This window comes from Myotis lucifugus, unplaced genomic scaffold (assembly GCF_000147115.1).
Source record: "Myotis lucifugus unplaced genomic scaffold, Myoluc2.0 scaffold_4, whole genome shotgun sequence".
NCBI lineage: Eukaryota > Metazoa > Chordata > Mammalia > Chiroptera > Vespertilionidae > Myotis > Myotis lucifugus.
This window is the reverse complement of record NW_005871052.1, coordinates 21,823,679-21,843,400: the sequence shown is the minus strand read 5'-3', so window position 1 is coordinate 21,843,400 and position 19,722 is coordinate 21,823,679. Positions and strand designations below refer to the sequence as shown.

The 19,722-nt window shown below is 37.5% G+C and overlaps 1 protein-coding gene across 1 annotated transcript in view; it reads right to left on the bottom strand.

The window, feature by feature from the left end:
• The window catches only part of LOC102435577 (cytochrome b-245 heavy chain), a 36,337-nt gene extending 24,945 nt beyond the window's left edge, over positions 1–11,392 (bottom strand). The window contains exons 1-3 of the mRNA XM_006082953.3: positions 11,287–11,392; positions 8,767–8,862; positions 6,857–6,967 (exon numbers count right to left, since the gene is read on the bottom strand). Coding sequence (XP_006083015.1) covers positions 6,857–6,967; positions 8,767–8,862; positions 11,287–11,331 — 252 coding nt within the window. The 5' untranslated portion in view covers positions 11,332–11,392. The remainder of the gene's footprint in view (positions 1–6,856; positions 6,968–8,766; positions 8,863–11,286) is intronic.
• Between the last annotated feature and the right edge of the window lie 8,330 nt (positions 11,393–19,722).

Genomic DNA, 19,722 nt, shown 5'->3' with positions numbered 1-19,722 from the left:
GATCCCAGCCGGCTATATTTGTTAGAATGTTTCAAACTGCCAGCTCAGAGGCCGGCAAGTCAGGCGGGGAACGTTGGAGTCTGCAGTCACTGGAGCAAGCAAGCCTCATGTTCACTTCCAGCTGCCTGGCTGCCAGCCGCCATCTTGGCTGACAGTTAATTTGCATAAGGATACGCTGATTAGCCAATGGGAAGGGTAGCGGTCGTACGCCAATTACCATTTTTCTCTTTTATTAGTGTAGATAGTTCAGATTAATTTATTAAATAAACAGAGGATATAAAAATTAGCAAAGGACAAGCCTTCCCTTAAAGACCTGACAGTCTAATGGGGACACAGACAAGTGAACAGTTCTAGAACAAGTGAATAGCTTTAGAACAACACCCTTCTAGGTTATACACTAAAGGAGAAAAAGTAGTCCACCTGCCTATGTTGACAACATCACAAGGGGAGTTCATTAACCAAATAATAATAGCACAAATAACAATAGCTAATATTTACAAAGAGCTTATGCAAGAAGTTGCTTAATTGTTTTATATGCATTGAGTCATTTCATTCTTACATCAATCCTATCAGGGAGGTACCATTATTATGCCTATATAAGAGATGAGAAAAAAAAAGGCATGGAGAGGTTACCTTGCCTTAGGTCACACAGTTTAATTAAAGTGGCAGAGCTGGGATTTAAACTCATAATGTCTGATGCCAAAGATATAAATATTCTGATATCCAATACCTTATATGATTACCTGGACATTAAAAATAAATAGTATTTTCTTCAATACATTGGTGTAACTGTTCTCCCAGTATATGTAAGAAGATGTGGATTTGAATCTGGATTCAGATCACTACCCAAAGTAGAAAAAAAACCCACCCCAAACAAAACCTGGTTTATGTTTGAATCAGAGATTTGCTCTTCTGAAAACTGTTCAAATGCACACTATGGCTGTTTTGTTCCCAAGGTTAGATGTACTGCCATAGAGATTCAGAGAACTTTTAAGGAGAGCAGAATGAAGTGCCAAAAAAACAAAACAAAACAAAAAACACACCAAACAAACAAACAAACAAAACCAAGAAAACAAAAAAAACTTGGGTATTATAAATATATGGTTTTAAACATATTATTCAATTTTAACACTCCGGTGTGGGGTGAATTTCCCGCCAAAATATAAGATGGCTCTGTCTTTTGGTTTTGTTCCATCCACCAAAAGGGTGGATTACAAACAAATATTTGGTAATACGCAGTTACAATCGGCCCGAGTTTACACGTTTCCCGCACTCCACCGCAAATCTATATGAACCGAGTTAAAGACGGCTCCCGCGGAGTACGCGCAATTCACGCGAGCCGACTTAACTCGTTTCCCCCACTCCAAGTGTTAATATAGGGGTGTTTAATATTAGGCTTACTAATTTTAAATAAAATGTCCTGGTTTTATAGGAAAATATAATTGTATGAAAAACTGTGCTTACTCCACTATCTCTCAGTTAGCTACATATAAGGAGGACAGGCTACTTTCACTAGGACAGCAGATTCCTAGAACTGTAGAAATACTAGTAAGACATTGAGGATTCCAGAAAAAGGAACAAATAATTGGGCTTCTGTGAGCCAGGAAGGTTACCAATACTCATTACATCATTTAATACAATGAGATAACTATTACTGTCCTCATTTTACAGATAATAATACTAACTCTCATGTTCCTTGGATCTACATCTAATTGTCTTGAAAGTTCATGTCCTTTTCCACCAAACCAAAGGTAAAGATATACTCACTATTATTCTACCTGTCAAACACACACACACACACACACACACACACAGAGAGAGAGAGAGAGAGAGAGAGAGAGAGAGAGAGAGAGAGAGAGACAAGAATTTAAGTGTAAATTCTGGAAGATGATCACAGAAAACAAGGTTAGGGGAAGTAAGACTTGCAAAGGAAGAAAACCTATAAAGGGTGTGTCATATCAACTACCACTATCATATCATATATCAGTGAACTCTAGGAGACTATAGAACATGCCACAGAGTTTTGTTTTCTGTTCTATTTATTTTTTCCTGAAGGGTTAGGACACTTGAAACTCATCCACCAATTTCCATCTATCACTGGCTGAAGGCTGTACCCAGAGCATCAGCACCCTGCTATTTCACCCAGGAAATGGCTGAAAAAAAATCCTCAGGCAGAGAATGACTGGGGCTTCCAGAAGGCAGTTGCCCATGTACTGGAATTATCAGTGTGGAGGGAAAATGGGTGAAGTTCAGCAGTGATTCAGGCTCTCAAAACAAGGGTTTCTTATTTGAAATAACTTATTTTGTTGGTGAAAACCTGACTGTCCTTTATTTCTTATATAACCTCATTGTCTTTTGTGTTTATTTCAAGTTCTGTGCTTAGTTTTACTACATTGTATTCTTTATAATTTTAAGGAATTATCTTTTCATATTTCCCAATTGTTCTTAGAGTCCCTGTGGTAAGCAGAAGTCTAAGATGATTCCCAATGACCTTATATAATTTTCTCCCTTTGAATGTGGGTAGAACCTGACCTATGAATATGATCGATGCCATTCCGGTGACTTTGTTACATTATATAGCAAAAGGGACTTTGCAGAGGTAAAGTTCCAAATTGACCTTATGAGAGAGATTATTTGTGTGAGTCTGACCCAATCACCAAAGCCCTTTAAATCTCGGTCTATAAGTCAGAGTTGGAAGAAGTCAGAGATTAGAGGCATGAGAAGTGTTTGATGCACTGTTGCTGACTTGAAGATGGAGGGGACCGTTACCAGGCAAGGGCTCGCTGCCCAATGTGCTTAGAAGTCATGGCACTGGCTTTTGAGAAAAGAAAAGGCTTTTATCTTTGAGTCAACTGTCATTGAGACAGGAGGCAATGCTCAATTCTGCTCCCTGATCCAGGGTTCAGGGTAGGATTTTAAGGGGTTTCAGTGCCGTATCTTCCTGGACAATGGACCCTTCACTTCTGTGCTCAGGTTGCTGTCCTGTCCTGGTCCTTTGTTTTTCCTGGGTGGGCCAATATTGAATATTTTTTTCTCCAGGTAACCGGAAGGATTATGGGGAGGAAGCAGTTAAGGATTCCCAAGTGTAAACTTGGTGTAAACTTTTGTTCTGGGTCTTGTTACAAACAGTTTGAGCTGGATCTGTAGTTACAGAGCCACATGACAAGGAAAACAGGGACATCTAGGATCTGAAAGCAGCCCCTGGATGACCATCAGCAAGGAGATAGGGACCTCAGTCCTGCAACTGCAAGGAATTGAATTTTGCTAACAAGAATGAGCTTGGAGGAAGATTATTACCCAGAGTTTCCATATGGGAATTCAGCCCAGTTGGCACCTTGGTTTCAGCCTTGAGCAGAGAACCCAACCACAGATGAAATTCTGACCTGCAGGGCAATGAGCTAAAATATTGGGGTTGTTTTAAGCCACTGAGTTTATGGAAAGTTGTTGCACAGTAATAGATAATTAATACAGTCCTTATTGGTATCCTGATACATAATTGGACTTCTATGAATGAGAGAATGAAAATTAGTAGGGTCAGAAAGCAGTACTGAATTACATTTCAGAGAGCAACTTTTGCCATGAGATATACCTGTGTTGTATCCCAGTCCTACCACCTAGCTGTGAGACATTGAACAATTTACTCTGTTACCAGTGTCCTTACCTATATATTTATCATAGTTCTTTCCTCTTAAGTCTTTTCATAGATTCATTGAGTGGTGTTTAGTAAATATTTGCTTTTTTGTATCATTATTTAACTTTTCCTTTACTATGGCTTGGCTCCCCAGCTAGAATGTAAGTTTCCTGTATATAGAGCAGTAGGTCATGTATTTTTTAAAATCCTTTAATTATTATTTGTTTAAATGAATTACATTTTCACTGTACTAGAATCTATGATGATTGTTCTAAACCTACACAGATGTATTTACCCACATATGCACACTTGTCACACTGTTTTCGTTTTTACTTTCTGACATCATTTTGAAAAATTTTGGGGATTTCTATATGCTAAGGCCTATTCTTCCCCATTTTCCTCAATAAAGCAGGATGATTCTTTACCCCTATCTTTCCTGGGGTGGACCAACCATACACATTTCTTTCTCCAGGTAACCAGAAGGATTATAATGCAAAGTCTAAATGATTAAAACCACTAGAAACTGAACAGAAGTTCTGCGACTGTTAACAAATTACAGTGTTCTACTAACAAATCTTTAAAGTTACATCTTTGCCATTTCTAGCCTAAGTTATTCAGCATGCTCCAATCATTCATATATATGAATAACTATCTAAGACCATAATATCAAAATAGGACAGTTTTGAGTTTAAGTGGCTTGTAGGAAAGTGAATGGGCTCTGGGGGCACAATGACTGTGGTTTGAATTCCAACACTTCCGTTAATTGTTTCCTCACCTCACTGACTTAACATACATATTTCATTAGGTGAGGTCTATGAAGACTCAATAAGTGGCAGCTAATATGATTTCCAACATTAGTCACAACATGCTCACTCACTTTAATCTCAATCAGAAAAATAAGTTTCTTTTACAAAGTTCATGTTTTAAGCTGTGAGACCTAGAAGGAGGGACACATCCCATCTATAAAAGAATGTTGCTTGCTGATAATTTAAACAACATATATTATTTGACATACAGGTCTTTCTGGTTACAGAGCTGAGCTTCTCTGTAATTTGAAGAGCAGCCTTATTTCATCCCTGTCTTAAGAGACCCTCATGAGGATATTTCTTCCTGGGCCACAGGAAGCCTAAAATCGGCCATTACAACAGACATTGCTCATGGGGCATGGCAGTTGAAAGGCAGTGCAATTTGGGCCTGTGGGGTAACAAGGATTTCCTAATAGGCCATCCTGGTGAAAATACTGCTCACTCTCAGGGCTTACTTCCTCTAAGCATTCAAACAGGAGGCAGGGGGAAGAATAAAAATTGTGTCTCCTTAAAAATAAAAAAACTACAGTGCATGAGCTTCATTTAGCAAATGTTCACTGGATACCTATGGTATATCAGACATTGTACTTTACAGGTGGCTCATCAATAAAACTTTCAAGCAAATGTGGTTTTACCTCTGTGGTTTCTTCCGTTGAAGAGATTATTTGGAAATCTTTGTAATCAATGTCTACTTTAGTTGTAGTCTTCTAATCCTATATTAGTAAATCAAGTTTTGTATTGTTCTTAAAAAATTCCCCTTAGGATAAATGTGAATTTAGTATGACTAGGAAAAATGAGGCAGAGTTCAAGGCAAGTTCTCCTTGTTATTGACAGTTTAGACCACTTTCCTTCCCCAAAATATTCTGTGATTGCCAAATTAGGTATTAAACTCCTCAGCTGTACATTCAAGGTTCTAGTTTACCAGCAAAGCTCCAGCTTCCGCCCTGACCGGTTTGGCTCACTGGATAGAGCGTCGGCGTGGGGACTGAAGGGTCCCAGGTTTGATTCCGGTCAAGGGCATGTACCTTAGTTGCAGGCACATCCCCGGTGGGGGGTGTGCGGGAGGCAGCTGATCGATGCTTCTCTCTCATCGATGTTTCTGACTCTCTATCCCTCTCCCTTCTTCTCTGTAAAAAATCAATAAAATATATTTTTAAAAAAGCTCCAGCTTCCGCATCAGCCTTATCTCATGTATCTGCCCTTTACAATACATACATTCCCCTAAAGGAGATTTTTGCTGCTCCCCTCTAGAAATTATCTGCATTTAATAAGTCATCTTTTTTTTAAAGTAGTTAATATTAAAAACATATGTTTTATTAAGAGAAAAATCAGAGGCTGAGCTAGTAGAATGGGTCCCACCAGCATATCAATCCCAGCTTTGGAAGAGCTATTCAGTTGTGATCAGGAATGGCAAAAATGTCCAAAGGGAAGCCAGAGGTCATGCTTACTCATGGCTTTCAAGAATACAATTTCCTCATCATTTCCTGTGCTTTTGCTCTTGCCATGTTCTCCAGGTAGAAAGTTTTTTTTCTCTCATTTACATCTCCTAGAGGCTCATTTTATCTTTATATGCCCATATCTAATGCCACCTTCTCCAGAAAGCCTTTCTTCATCCTCTGCCAATTTGATATAATTTCCCCCTCCTTTGATTCTCTGTAGTTCCTTATTTGTTACATTTTGTGGGACCCATTTATTTGAGTACTATTTGTAGGTTCTAAGTTCCGTGCTTCGCATCTTTGTATAATGATATCAATAAGAAATTCATATACCATTTTAGAGGTTACAAAAGTTCTTTCTACATAACCTCTTTTTTTCTTCAAGCATAGTACATTCAGGGGCTCATGAAATTGTTGAATTGAAAGTGAAAGGAGCCCTGGGCAATTGGAAAACTCTGAACTCCTCAGTTCCTCAGACCCAACACCTCTTCATCACATTCATTATAGTATGACTCATTGCCCATTGATTCCATTTGCTTGGGATGTTATCCACAAAAGAGATTTTCTCTGACTTTGAAAAGTGTGGCACTGTAAGATTAATTCCCACATTTCACATCAGCCTCATAAAGCTGTGTTTATATACATATACATATACACATACATATACATATACATACATATTATATTATGTATGTCTCTGTGTGTGCATGCACATGGATTTTATTGCTATTACTGAGGTATAGGTTGATTGGTTCTTTTTGGTTTTTTTAATGTCCATTTCAGGTTAAATGGATGTCCTAGGGAGCTCCACCAACAGTTAATATAGAAATAAACTACAGAATCAAGAATGGCATGGCTCATGAATATTCTACAGAGATTGAAATCCTAATAAACCATTGATTTGCTCTTCTTAAGATAGGACACTTAGCTTGATGGTCTTTGAGATTTTGAGGAACTCAAACTTTGTAAACGTTTGTTCTTACCTTACTGGAACCCCTGAGGAAGGAGAGCAGATTTCGACAGACTGGTAACAAGATCAGCATGCAGTTGAAATTCAGGCAGGCCGCAGGGGCCCTGGCCAAGGCCAGTGCTGACTAAAAGAGGCAGAAGAGGGAGTAAGGTGGTACCTGTGAGCACATAACACCTCCCCAGTTCCCCAAGGTTCCCAGCATGAGCCCCACACACCTGAGAGATCTAGTTACTTAGAAAGGAAGGTTTACCTTTAGGGCCTGCTGGGACCCTTTGTTTTAATTTGGCCCTTACCCCTCACCCATTTTTAAATGAAAAATTTCAAACATAAAGAGAATTTTAAATCATTTCATATTGAATACTGTTTACCTATCTCCAAGATTACATCTTTTACATTTTACTCTGCTTGCTTTATCACATATCTATCCATCTATTCCTCTATCTACCCATCCCTCTACCCATCCATCAACATATCTTACTTTTGGTGCATTTCAAAGTAAATTGCAGACATTAGTTCACTTCCCCTAAATACTTAAAATGCATATCATTAACTAGAGTTCAGTATAGAAACTGGGGTTGTTAAAGAGTCTTTTCTAAGCACTTAGACCAGGGGTCCTCAAACTTTTTAAACAGGGGGCCAGTTCACTGTCCCTCAGACTGTTGGAGGGCCGGACTATAGTTTAAAAAAAACTATGAACAAATTCCTATGCACACTGCACATATCTTATTTTGAAGTAAAAAAACAAAACGGGAACAAATACAATATTTGTATTTGCATGTGGCCCGCGGGCCGTAGTTTGAGGACCCCTGACTTAGACTAACCTCAACACTAACTTAAGTTGGTATTGTATAATGCTTTGCCATTATAATTGTTCTTTGAAATACCTAAAGAAGTTGCATATTTTGGAGGGGGAAAGTGAAGAGAAATCATCCTTCTCAGCATCAACTTGAATAAGGTACCAACAACCATAATAATATAGTATAATGATATAATTATTAATATGTATGATTTATAATATATATTACAATTAGCATTATTATTAAGTAATAAATTCATGGCTTCAGCATGATGTAGCAAATAATATCCTCTGGGGGCAGCTATAGTTGTAATTATTTTCATCTGTGATGAAGAAGAGACCAGGCAGTTCAACAAAACTGGGAATGCTAACAGACCCAAGGAATGTTGGGAGCCTTTATTCTGCTGGCCTAATCAATGAATGTGATTCTTGGGCACATCCCTCAAAGACTCCATATATAGGGAAATTCATATTTCCTTCAGATCATTTCATAACATTCCACTAGGACAGTGATGGCGAACCTTTTGAGCTCGGCATGTCAGCATTTTGAAAAACCCTAACTTAACTCTGGCGCCGTGTCACATATAGAAATTTTTTGGTATTTGCAACCATAGTAAAACAAAGACTTATATTTTTGATATTTATTTTATATATTTAAATGCCATTTAACAAAGAAAAATCAACCAAAAAAATGAGTTCACGTGTCACCTCTGACACGTGTGTCATAGGTTCGCCATCACTGCACTAGGATTAGGGCTTTCTATGTACAAAAGTGGTAAGAATCATATGAAAAGTTCCACTTGTCCCAACTGTGTCATGCCTGGATACATCTCTCCAACCTGCCCTTCCATTCCAGAGCCAGTATTAGATTTCTCTTTTAAGCTAAACACTTGTCCAGAGGTTTTGGGGAGAGGAGGGATGCTGCTGGGACCCCTGCCACACTTTTTTGTCTTACACTAGAAGACCTAAAAACTCTTGTCCAGGGGGTTGCAATGGAGGAAGTGAGGCTGATAGTGCTATTTGGGTTGGTCAGAATATTTACTGAAAAATTTCAAAGGAATGTGAACAAGAATATTTGATTAAAATGTGAGCCACTCAATATTGCATGAGATGGAATTTATACTTACCCCAAGAAGTTTTCGAGTGTAAAAGAACTTAAGTGGAATATCATAAACCCGGTAATACCAGACAAAGAGGAAGACGTTCATGCCCAGCCATACCAGCTGCACAAACAGAAACAGTTACATGAGGTTTTCACATCTCAACCGGTGGATTTCACACAATATTGGTGACAGACCAAGGTTAGGACTTCCCCAAGTCCAGCCTTTGACACAGATGGTTACAAAGCTGGATGTAACCATTTTAGAACCAGCTCTTTCCTAGGGCAGTGACACTATACTTCCCTATAATTAACCCTTGCACCCCGTGTTGTTTCACATGATTGCTTTACTACTTGGCTAGTATGCCAAGACTGATAATAACTCCTCTTTTCTGCTTAGCCTTAGATAGATAGATGATAGCACATGACTTTTCTTAAAAAGAGAAGGAAAAAAAATATATTGCTATGTTGTCCCCAACACCAGTAGGACTCTGTGTTATTCTCTCACAGGTGCCGATCACCTCCCTCCACCACACAGCATCCCACCCCAGCTAGTGGGAGTCTCATCAGCTAAAATGTCAAGTCTTTAATTCAGCGATTTTCAACGGTGTGCCGCAGCACATTGGGGTCAAGAGACACACTGGTGTGCTGTAAGAATTTTTAAAACATGAAATAGGTGACTATTTGGTAAGGGGCACTGACTTCTTTTCCCTTAGATTGCCAAATAAAAAAATCACAATAGCTAACACAATAATAGCTGTCCAGTGTGAATGAATTAAAATTATACCCATATTTTTTGTCAGATTGGCAAAAAATATATTTTTTGGTGTACTGCAGAATTTTAGTAATTAATTTATGTGTGACATTCAATTTTTAAAAAGGTTGAACATCACTGCTTTAGTTCTACTTTGCTAAGTTTTGCTTAAATTTTGAAGGAGCGTTATTGAGCATGAATGAGGAGGTGAAGGGCGTTGGGATTTTTTTTTAAAGAACCTTCTAGATGCTGATGCTTATTTCATCTGAAGCACTGACTGCAACAAGTGGTGACACTATCTAGTCTCTACCTTCAGCTCCATAGTGATCTTTTCTTAACTGTGCTTTGAAGCTGTTAAATGCTCATAGACCAGTGGTTCTCAACCTTCCTAATGCAGCGACCCTTTAATACAGTTCCTCATGTTGTGGTGACCCCCAACCATAAAATTATTTTTGTTGCTACTTCATAACTGTAATTTTGCTACTGTTATGAATCGTAATGTAAATAACTGATATGCAGGATATATTTTCAGGGGCCGTGACCCACAGGTTGAGAACCGCTGTCATAGACACTTGAGAACAATTTCTTTAAAAACAACTTCTCCATTTCCTAACCTTGTCATTCTTACTCTTGCTTTTCAAGCTGTGCCTTCACTTTCAAGTTTGTGAAATTTAGAAGGTGTGGTAGGATCTAAAAGTATAATTTGAACTTGTTTTTTGTAGGAGTAACCTTTTCATAAAATGGTGATAACTCAAGTTAATGGCTCTGAATCCTTAGAAGAATTCTACATGCATTAGAATGTTGGTTTGGCATATTTTTAAATGACAAAATATTTGTTGTTTCAATTATACTTGTGCCACTAATTTCTCTCTACCTAGAAAACTCAAAGACTCAATATTTACTTCATGATAAATTCTTTCAAAAGTTCAATTTATGAGTTCTTTTTAACATATATATAATGCTTTCATTGGATATTTGGGAAAGCTATAGCTATAAATCACATTTCTATCTTCCCAGTTGTCCATGATTGCTTTGCTGAGACCACCATCATAAAATAATAGTTGACCTTTGCTATGTTAAAAATCAAAGAAATTTACATTTCTATTTGCAGATTAGCCATATCTTTACTTACAAAAATCATTTCTCAAGATAGATTAAAATGATTTACATATATCATATATAGTATATATATATATATACAATGTATATATGAGTCTAGATATATAATTTCAATTCTCTTTCCTTAAATTTTTATAAACCTTATAAATAACTTCATTTACCTCAGAGATAAGAAGGCACTTTAAAAAAATAAATATGAGAATGTCAATCACTTTTGCTGTAATTCCTGAAATAAAGGCCAATTTCCCACAGATGAGCCAGTCTTGTAGTTGTTATTTGGAAAGTGATATAAAATTTCAATTGCTCATTTTTGAGTTGGAATAAACACATAAAAAGTAGAAATTTGCCTTTGGAGTAAACATTAATAAACAACTCAGACTCAGTGATCATTAACATAAAATGTCTTCTGCTCCCTATGTGAAATGTTGGATAATTTAGTACTCCAAAAAACTCAAGAAATAAACTAGGTGAAGGGAGCCCATAGTTACATTCTTTCCAAAAGTAAGTTTGGGAGAATGAACTCAGTTGGCTCACAAATGGATGCATGTTCACACAGTAAATCAGTTTCAATACAATTTATCAAAGAAATAAAATGAACAAACAAAAAAGATTTTCTCTATTTTAGTTCCCAAGAGAACCCAGACAAGTCAGAAAATTCATAATGCATCTACTTACAATGACAAAGATGGAGAGACCCTCATTCACAGCCCAGTTCCCCATAGTGGCAGAGGTTCAGTGCTTGTGTCTAGCCTTTCTTCTCTGCTATGCTCTTACTCCCAAGAGGAAATGAAAATAGCGCCTTGGAGCAACCTATTTCCTTTTTTACAATCAGAAATTAGCTAATCATTGGTCAACTGAAAAACTTATTTTCATAAAAAAATTAACTCTTTAAACCACAAAAAACTACAGAAATAGGATCTATAATGATCCAATCGCAACTAAACCTAGTGGGATATGAATGAAACTAATTTCTACAACTGAGAGACAAATAACAGTGTATTTCATGGGATGTATTTTACACAGTGAATTAATTTTTTTACTAATCAGTTATCAACTAGAAATTTCTTAAAAGTCATGCAACTAAACATGTCTTCATGCTGGGTAAAAACCATTAAATAGATGTGATATATTTTGACAGGCTGGAAGAGCATTTTCAGTCTTGTTGAGTAAAATAATAACAATAGTGGTTATTGATATTTATAGAATGTTTATATTGTGCCAGTTTTCTAAAATACGTAAATGTGTATACATACACACACATATATATACATATATATGTACACACATATATATGTGCATATGAGTTGATATATATGTGTATGTATATATACATACAAAGACACACTCATATATTAATTCAGTATGTGTAATTCATTTGATTGTAACAATTCAAGCCACATAATGTAGGCTCTATTATTATGATTACATTTACAGATGAGGAACTTGAGACCCAGAGCAGTTATTTGGCAAAGGTCATGCAGTTAAGAAATAGTAAAGCTGGGATTTGAAACATTAGCAATTTGGCTATACTTTTTTTCTTTATTGATCAAGCTATTACATATGCGTGCTTTTCCTCCCATTGACCCCCCCCCACCTGCCCACTCATGCCCTCACTCCCCTGGTGTCTGTGTTCATTCATTAAGCTTATATGCATGCAAACAAGTCCTTTGGTTGATCTCTCCCCCTTACTTCCACCCTCCCCTACCTTCCCGCTGCGGTTTGATGGTCTGATTGATGCTTCTCTGTCTCTGGATCTGTTTCTGTTCATCAGTTTATGCTGTTCAATATATTCCACAAATGAGATCATGTAATATTTATCTTTCTCTGACTGGCTTATTTCACTTAGCATAATGCTCTCCAGTTCCATCCATGATGTTGCAAATGGTAAGAATTCCTTTTTTTTACAGCAGCGTAGTATTCCATTGTGTAGATGTATCACAGCTTTTAAATCCACTCATCTGCTGATGGGCACTTAGGCTGTTTCCAAATGTTAACTATGGTAAATTCTGCTGCTATGAACATAGGGATGCATATATCCTTTCTGAATGGTGTTTCTAGTTTTTGGGATATAATCGTAGATGTGGGATCATTGGGTCAAATTGCAGTTCTATTTTTAGTTTTTTGAAGAAACTCCATAATGTTCTCCACAGTGGTTGCAACAGTCTGCATTCCCACCAGCAGTGCACGAGGGTTCCTTTTTCTCTACATCCTTGCCAGCACTTGTCATTTGTTGATTTGTTAATGATAGCCAATCTGACAGGTGTGAAATGGTACCACAAGAACACTTCCAAGCTCATTCTATGAAGCCAGCATTATCCTAAGACCAAAACCAGATAAAGACAACACAATGAAAGAGAATTACAGGCCAATATCCCTCATGAACATAGATGCCAAAATACTCAACTAAATTCTAGCACATCGGGTCCAGCATTACATCAGAAAGATCATACACCATGATCAAGTAGGATTTATCCCGGGGATGCAAGGATGGTACAAAACCCGCAAATCATTAAACATGATACATCACATTAACAAATTGCAAGATAAAATCACATAGTCATATCAATTGATGTAGAAAAAGCATTTGACAAAACCCAACACCTTTTCTTGATAAAAACCCTCAGCAAAATGGGAAAAGAAGGATCATTCCTCGGCATAATAAAAGCCTTATATGACAAACCTACAGCCAACATCATACTCAATGGGCAAAAACTCAAACCATTTCACCTAAGAACAGGAATGAGACAGGGATGCCCACATTCACTACTCCTGTTCTATATAGTACTGGAAGTCCTAGCCATAGCAATTAGACAAGAAGAAGTAAAAGGTATCCAAATTGGAAAAGAAGATGTAAAACTGTCATTATTTGCAGATGACATGATACTATACATAGAAAACCCTAAAGACTCCATCAAAAAATTATTAGACTTAATAAATGAATTTGGCAATGTAGCAGGATACAAAATTAACGCCAAGAAATCTATGGTATTTTTGTACACCAATAGTGAACTTACTGAAAGAGAGATTAAAAAAACAATCCCATTTACCATCACACCAAAAACATTAAGATACCTAGGAATAAACTTAACTAAGGAGGTAAAAGACCTGTACTCAGAAAACTACAGGACACTGAAAAAAGAGATAGAGGAAGACATAAACAGATGGAAGAAATACCGTGTTCATGGATTGGTAGAATCAACATCATTAAAATGTCCATACTACCCAAAGCAATCTATAAATTCAATGCACTTCCCATTAAAATACCAACAGCCTACTTCACAGATCTAGAAGAACTCTCCAAAAATTCATCTGGAATAAAAAAGACCCCGAATAGCTGCAGCGATCCTGAGAAAGAACAAAGTAGGTGGGATCTCAATACCAGATATCAAGCTGTATTACAAAGCCACTGTTCTCAAAACTGTTTGGTACTGGCACAAGAACAAACATATAGATCAATGGAATAGAATAGAGAGCCCAGAAATCAGCCTGAACCAATATGCTCAATTAATATTTGACAAAGGAGGCAAGAACATACAATGGAGCCAAGATAGTCTCTTCAATAAATGGTGTTGGGAAAATTGGACAGATATATGCAAGAAAATGAAACTAGACCACCAACTTACACCTTACACAAGAATAAACTCAAAATGGATAAAGGACTTAAATGTACGATGGGAAACCATAAAAATTCTAGAAGAATCCAAAGGCAACAAAATCTCAGACATATGCCGAAGCAATTTCTTCACCAATACAGCTCCTAGGGCAGTTGAAACTAAAGAGAAAATGAACAAATGGGACTACATCAAAATAAAAAGCTTCTGCACAGCAAAAGAAACCATCAACAAAACAACAAGAAAACCCACTGCGTGGGAAAACATATTTGCCAACGTCATATCTGATAAGGGCCTAATCTCCAAAATTTATAGGGAACTCATACAACTTAACAAAAAGAAGATAAACAATCCAATCAAAAAATGGGCAAAGGATCTAAATAGACACATTTCAAAAGAGGACAGTCAGAAAGCCAAGAGACATATGAAAACATGCTCAAAGTCACTAATCATCCGAGAGATGCAAATCAAAACAACAATGAGGTACCATCTCACACCTGTCAGGCTGGCTATCATCAACAAATCAACAAACGACAAGTGCTGGAGAGGATGTGGAGAAAAAGGAACACTCGTGCACTGCTGGTGGGAATGCCGACTGGTGCAGCCACTATGGAAGACAGTATGGAGTTTCCTCAAAAAGTTAAAAATGGAACTCCCATTTGACCCTGTGATCCCACTTCTAGGAATATATCCCAAGAAAACAGAAACACCAATCAGAAAGGATATGTGCACCCCTATGTTCATAGCAGCACAATTCACCATAGCTAAGATCTGGAAACAGCCTAAGTGCCCATCAGTAGATGAATGGATTAGAAAACTGTGGTACATCTACACGATGGAATACTATGCTGCTGTAAAAAAGAAGGAACTCTTACCATTTACAACGGCATGTATGGAACTGGAGAGCATTATGCTAAGTGAAATAAGCCAGTCAATGAAGGAAAAATACCACATGATCTCACTCATTCATGGATAATAAAGACCATTATAAACTTTTGAACAATAATAGATACAGAGGCAGAGCTTCCTCAAACTGATTGTCAAACTGCAGCGGGAAGGCCAGGGAGGGTTGGGGGGCAGGAGGAGGGGGGTAAGAGATCAACCGAAGGACTTGTATGCATGCATATAAGCATAACCAATGGACATAAGACACTGGGGGGTAGGGGAGGCCAGGGGATTGTCAAGGGCGGGGAAGAAAAAAAAGGACACATATGTAATACCCTTTGTAATACTTTAAGCAATAAAAAAAAATAAATGAATTTGGCAATGTAGCAGGATACAAAATTAACGCCAAGAAATCTATGGTATTTTTGTACACCAATAGTGAACTTACTGAAAGAGATTAAAAAAAAATCCCATTTACCATCACACCAAAAACATTAAGATACCTACGAATAAACTTAACTAAGGAGGTAAAAGACCTGTACTCAGAAAACTACAGGACACTGAAAAAAGAGATAGAGGAAGACATAAACAGATGGAAGAACATACCGTGTTCATGGATTGGTAGAATCAACATCATTAAAATGTCCATATTACCCAAAGCAATCTACAGATTCAATGCAATCCCCATTAAAATACCAATGGCATATTTCACAGACCTAGAACGAACTCTCCAAAAATTCATCTAAAATAAAAAAAAAAATCCCCAAGTAGCTGCAGCAAGAACAAAGTAGGAGGGATCTCAATAGCAGATATAAAGCTGTATTACAAAGCCACTGTTCTCAAAACTCTTTGGTACTGGCACAAGAACAGACATATAGATCAATGGAATAGAATAGAGAACCCAGAAATCGACCTAAACCACTATGCTCAATTAATATTCGACAAAGGAAGCATAAACATATAATGGAGTCAAGACAGTCTCTTCAATAAATGGTGTTGGGAAAATTGGACAGATACATGCAAAAAAACCGAAACTAGACCACCAACTTACACCGTACAAAAAAATAAACTCAAAATGGATAAAGGCCTTAAATGTAAGACAGGAAACCATGAAAATCTTAGAGGAATCCACAGGTAGCAAAATCTCAGACATATGCCAAAATAATACAGCTCCTAGGGCAGTGGAAACTAAAGAGAAAATAAACAAATGGAACTACATCAAAATAAAATCTTGGCTATACTTTTAACTATGTTACCAGACAAAAAAGCCTGACTGTGACAACCCCATTCAAAATCACTCCAAATACAAGTATAGGAAATTAAAATATAACAAATATACCTCTGAGGTTCAACAGTATGTTCATGTTTCTATGACTCTGGGTCTATTTTTGATAATCAGTTTTTGAACCTCAGAGGGAAGCGGGGGGTGGGGGGGAATGGATGAGAAGAGATCAACCAATGAACTTGTAAGCAACCCCACTATGAGATTAAACTTGACTAATTGCACAAAGGTGGTTGTACAACAGCTATACTTATTAGTGGTAAAATAAGAAATTAGAGGAACAAAAGGGAATGAAATAAGTAAAAAGAGAAGGAGAGGCATGAAATCTTTTGGTTGTTATCTACAAACAACTTGAGATGGCCTCCAGAATTATGACAATTAGTTAAGTAATATTATTTTTCTTTTTTAGTATTTAAAGAAAGATACTCAAATGTGACCAGCTCCATTATTCTTGGATGATATATAACCCACATTAAGAACTATTGCTGTCATGCTTCCATTGCACACAGATTAATTCAAAGAAACACAGACAATCAAAACATGTACTAGTTATTTGCATCTCCTCTGAGATCTAGTCCCCACCCTTTCCTTGCTCTGCTTGTTTCAGAGAGAAATGTATTTGTCAGGTTCCTAGCCTCTGGCTTTTGATATGATCAGCCCAACTGGAGAATGAGGAGCAGGAGAGAAGCCAGAGTGTTTCTTCCCCTGGCTTTCCCTTCAAGTGGCATCGCTGGAGTGGCTGCATTTTCACTAAGGCTCCAGCTCTCACCAGTCAGCCTTTCCCTCTGTAGCATAAGCTCATGCTGGTTATTGCTACTGTGGTTCTAACTCCTTCCAGATGGTACTGGCTTCTTGGATTTAATAAGGGTTGCAACCAATTTTGTATTTATTGTTAATATTTATGTTGCCTCTATACCCATGTTGGGATTCTCCACTTTCACATCATCCTTGTAACAAATTCCTGGTATGAAATCCCCTCTGTTGAAATATGGTGGCTTCTGACTGTACTTTGCCTGAAACAAAAACTAATTCAGATATGTACTCATTTTTTCATGTAATTAAATAAGTGAGGCAATATGCCTAATGAGAAATAAAACACATTAAAAATCTAAAATCTGTTTTCCCTATTTAGGGTACCCTCAAACTCTTTCATAGGAATGACTACTGCTCCACTGAGCTCTTTGAAATTTATCAAAGTCTTCTCCTCTCTATTTCTCCCCTCTTTTCTCTTTCTAAACTACTGGTCAATCTTCTTTTATTCTATCTAGATCTTCAAGTCTCTCCCACATTTTTTCATCTATATCCTGAGACCTGTGCTCTGCTGGAGAAGCAATGGAAAGGGGACCATGAATACTCATATACTAGGAAATAATGTTCCTTGTTTCACATAAACCTACTTTTGGAACATTTTCCAACTCTTCCCACTCTATACTTGGAGAAGAAATTTTTTAAAAAAAGGATATTTTCTGTGGGTAATCAACCATTCTCTGCTATTGCTTTTCTTTCTTTATAAAAGTAATCACAGGACTGTGAGTAGATATTTCTTGAGAGCTTTAAGAACCTCAATCAGTTTAACAGCTGGAGGAAGAGATATCAGTTACAATGAAGAGTAAAATCTTGATTTTATGGCAAGCGCCTTCCCTTTTGAGAACACTGTTCTAGTAAATCATATTTTGCACTGCTCTTAGAAAGACAGGTTGTTGGGCTAGCGTGGCTCAATGGTTGAGTGTCGACCTATGAACCAGGAGGTCATGGTTTGATTGCCAGTCAGGGAACATGCCTGGGTTGTGGGTTAGATCCTCAGTGTGGGGCATTCAGGAGGCAGTCAATCAAAGATTCTCTCTTGTCATTGATGCTTCTATCTTGTTATGGAATTGGCGTGGAAGAAGACAGTTGAACACTTGGGAGGTACAGGAAAGTAAGCCTTTATTCAAATCAGTGCTGCTGGTTCAGGGGACTCAAAGATCCAGATCCTGAACAACTTAGACAATGAGATTTTCTCCTTATATAGTTCTGAGTTTCTTTGTTTCCTAACTACCAAGCTTCTGTAGTGGACTCTCACAGCCCCCCCCCTCAAGTCAGTTAGATGGCTAATTTAGGTTGTATCTAATGTCCATCCTGGATGGCGTCAGTGACCTCCCTCCAGTTAAGCTGTTACATCAGCAGTTCTCAACCTGTGGGTCGCCAACCTGTGGGTTGCGACCCCTTTGGGGGTCGAACAACCCTTTCTTTCACAGGGGTCGCCTAAGACTATTGGAAAACCCATATATAATTACATGTTGTTTTTGTGATTAATCACTATGCTTTAATTATGTTCAATTTGTAACAATGAAAATACATCCTGCATATCAGATATTTACATTATGATTCATAACAGTAGCAAAATTACAGTTATGAAGTAGCAACGAAAATAATTTTATGGTTGGGGGTCACCACAACATGAGGAACTGTATTAAAGGGTCACGGCATTAGGAAGGTTGAGAACCACTGTGTCACATCCTTGGTTTATGGCCCTTGTAAATTGTAAGTTTTTATTCCATAACCATAATCTCTAAGGTTAGTGAAAGTTAAATAAGGCTGCTGGAATGGGGTCCAGATGTTTTATCTCCCATTTGAAAGAGAAAATAAAGAAAAAGAAGAAACATTCAGAAAGGAAAAGGCAATTTACTGTTCTAGGTGACTAAAGGCTTTAAGAACATGGTTTTACTGGTATTTCATTTAATAGAAAGTTCAAAGATCTCTGTGATGAGGATTTCAAATTAAACTCTTTATATTAAATGATTGGCATTCATTAATTCATCAGAATAAGGAAGAAAATGAGTAAAGCTTACATATTTTCCTTCACTAATCATTGATTTGAATTTAAAATTTTCTATGCCTCTGGTGTAAATTGGCTATTTTATTTTTTTTCTTGAAAATAATCTATTTGTTCAGACTGATTTTGATCTTAAAAACAGCTAACATTTGTAAAGCAGTTTATATACACTTCAAGTGCCTTATGTGCCCCACCCAACTTGCAGGCCCTCCCCCCGCCTACCCCAACCACCACCACCAGCTATCAGTGGTGTTTCCATACAAATGGCCTGTCTGTTTGGCTCAAGCTGTAGTCTTTCCTAAAATATCTCAAAGGTCCACAAACTCCAAACAATCAGCATGCTCTGTACCTCTTGCTAAGCAGCCCTAAGCCAAGCACTCCCAGGGAACTCCAAGCCCAGCACAAGTGGAAACCATCTGAAGATTGCTCTGTGACTCATGTCATATGGCCGCAAGAAGGGCACAGAGCATGGCTGACCTTGGCCTGCAACTTCCAGGAGGTCCCAGAGCCAGCCTACT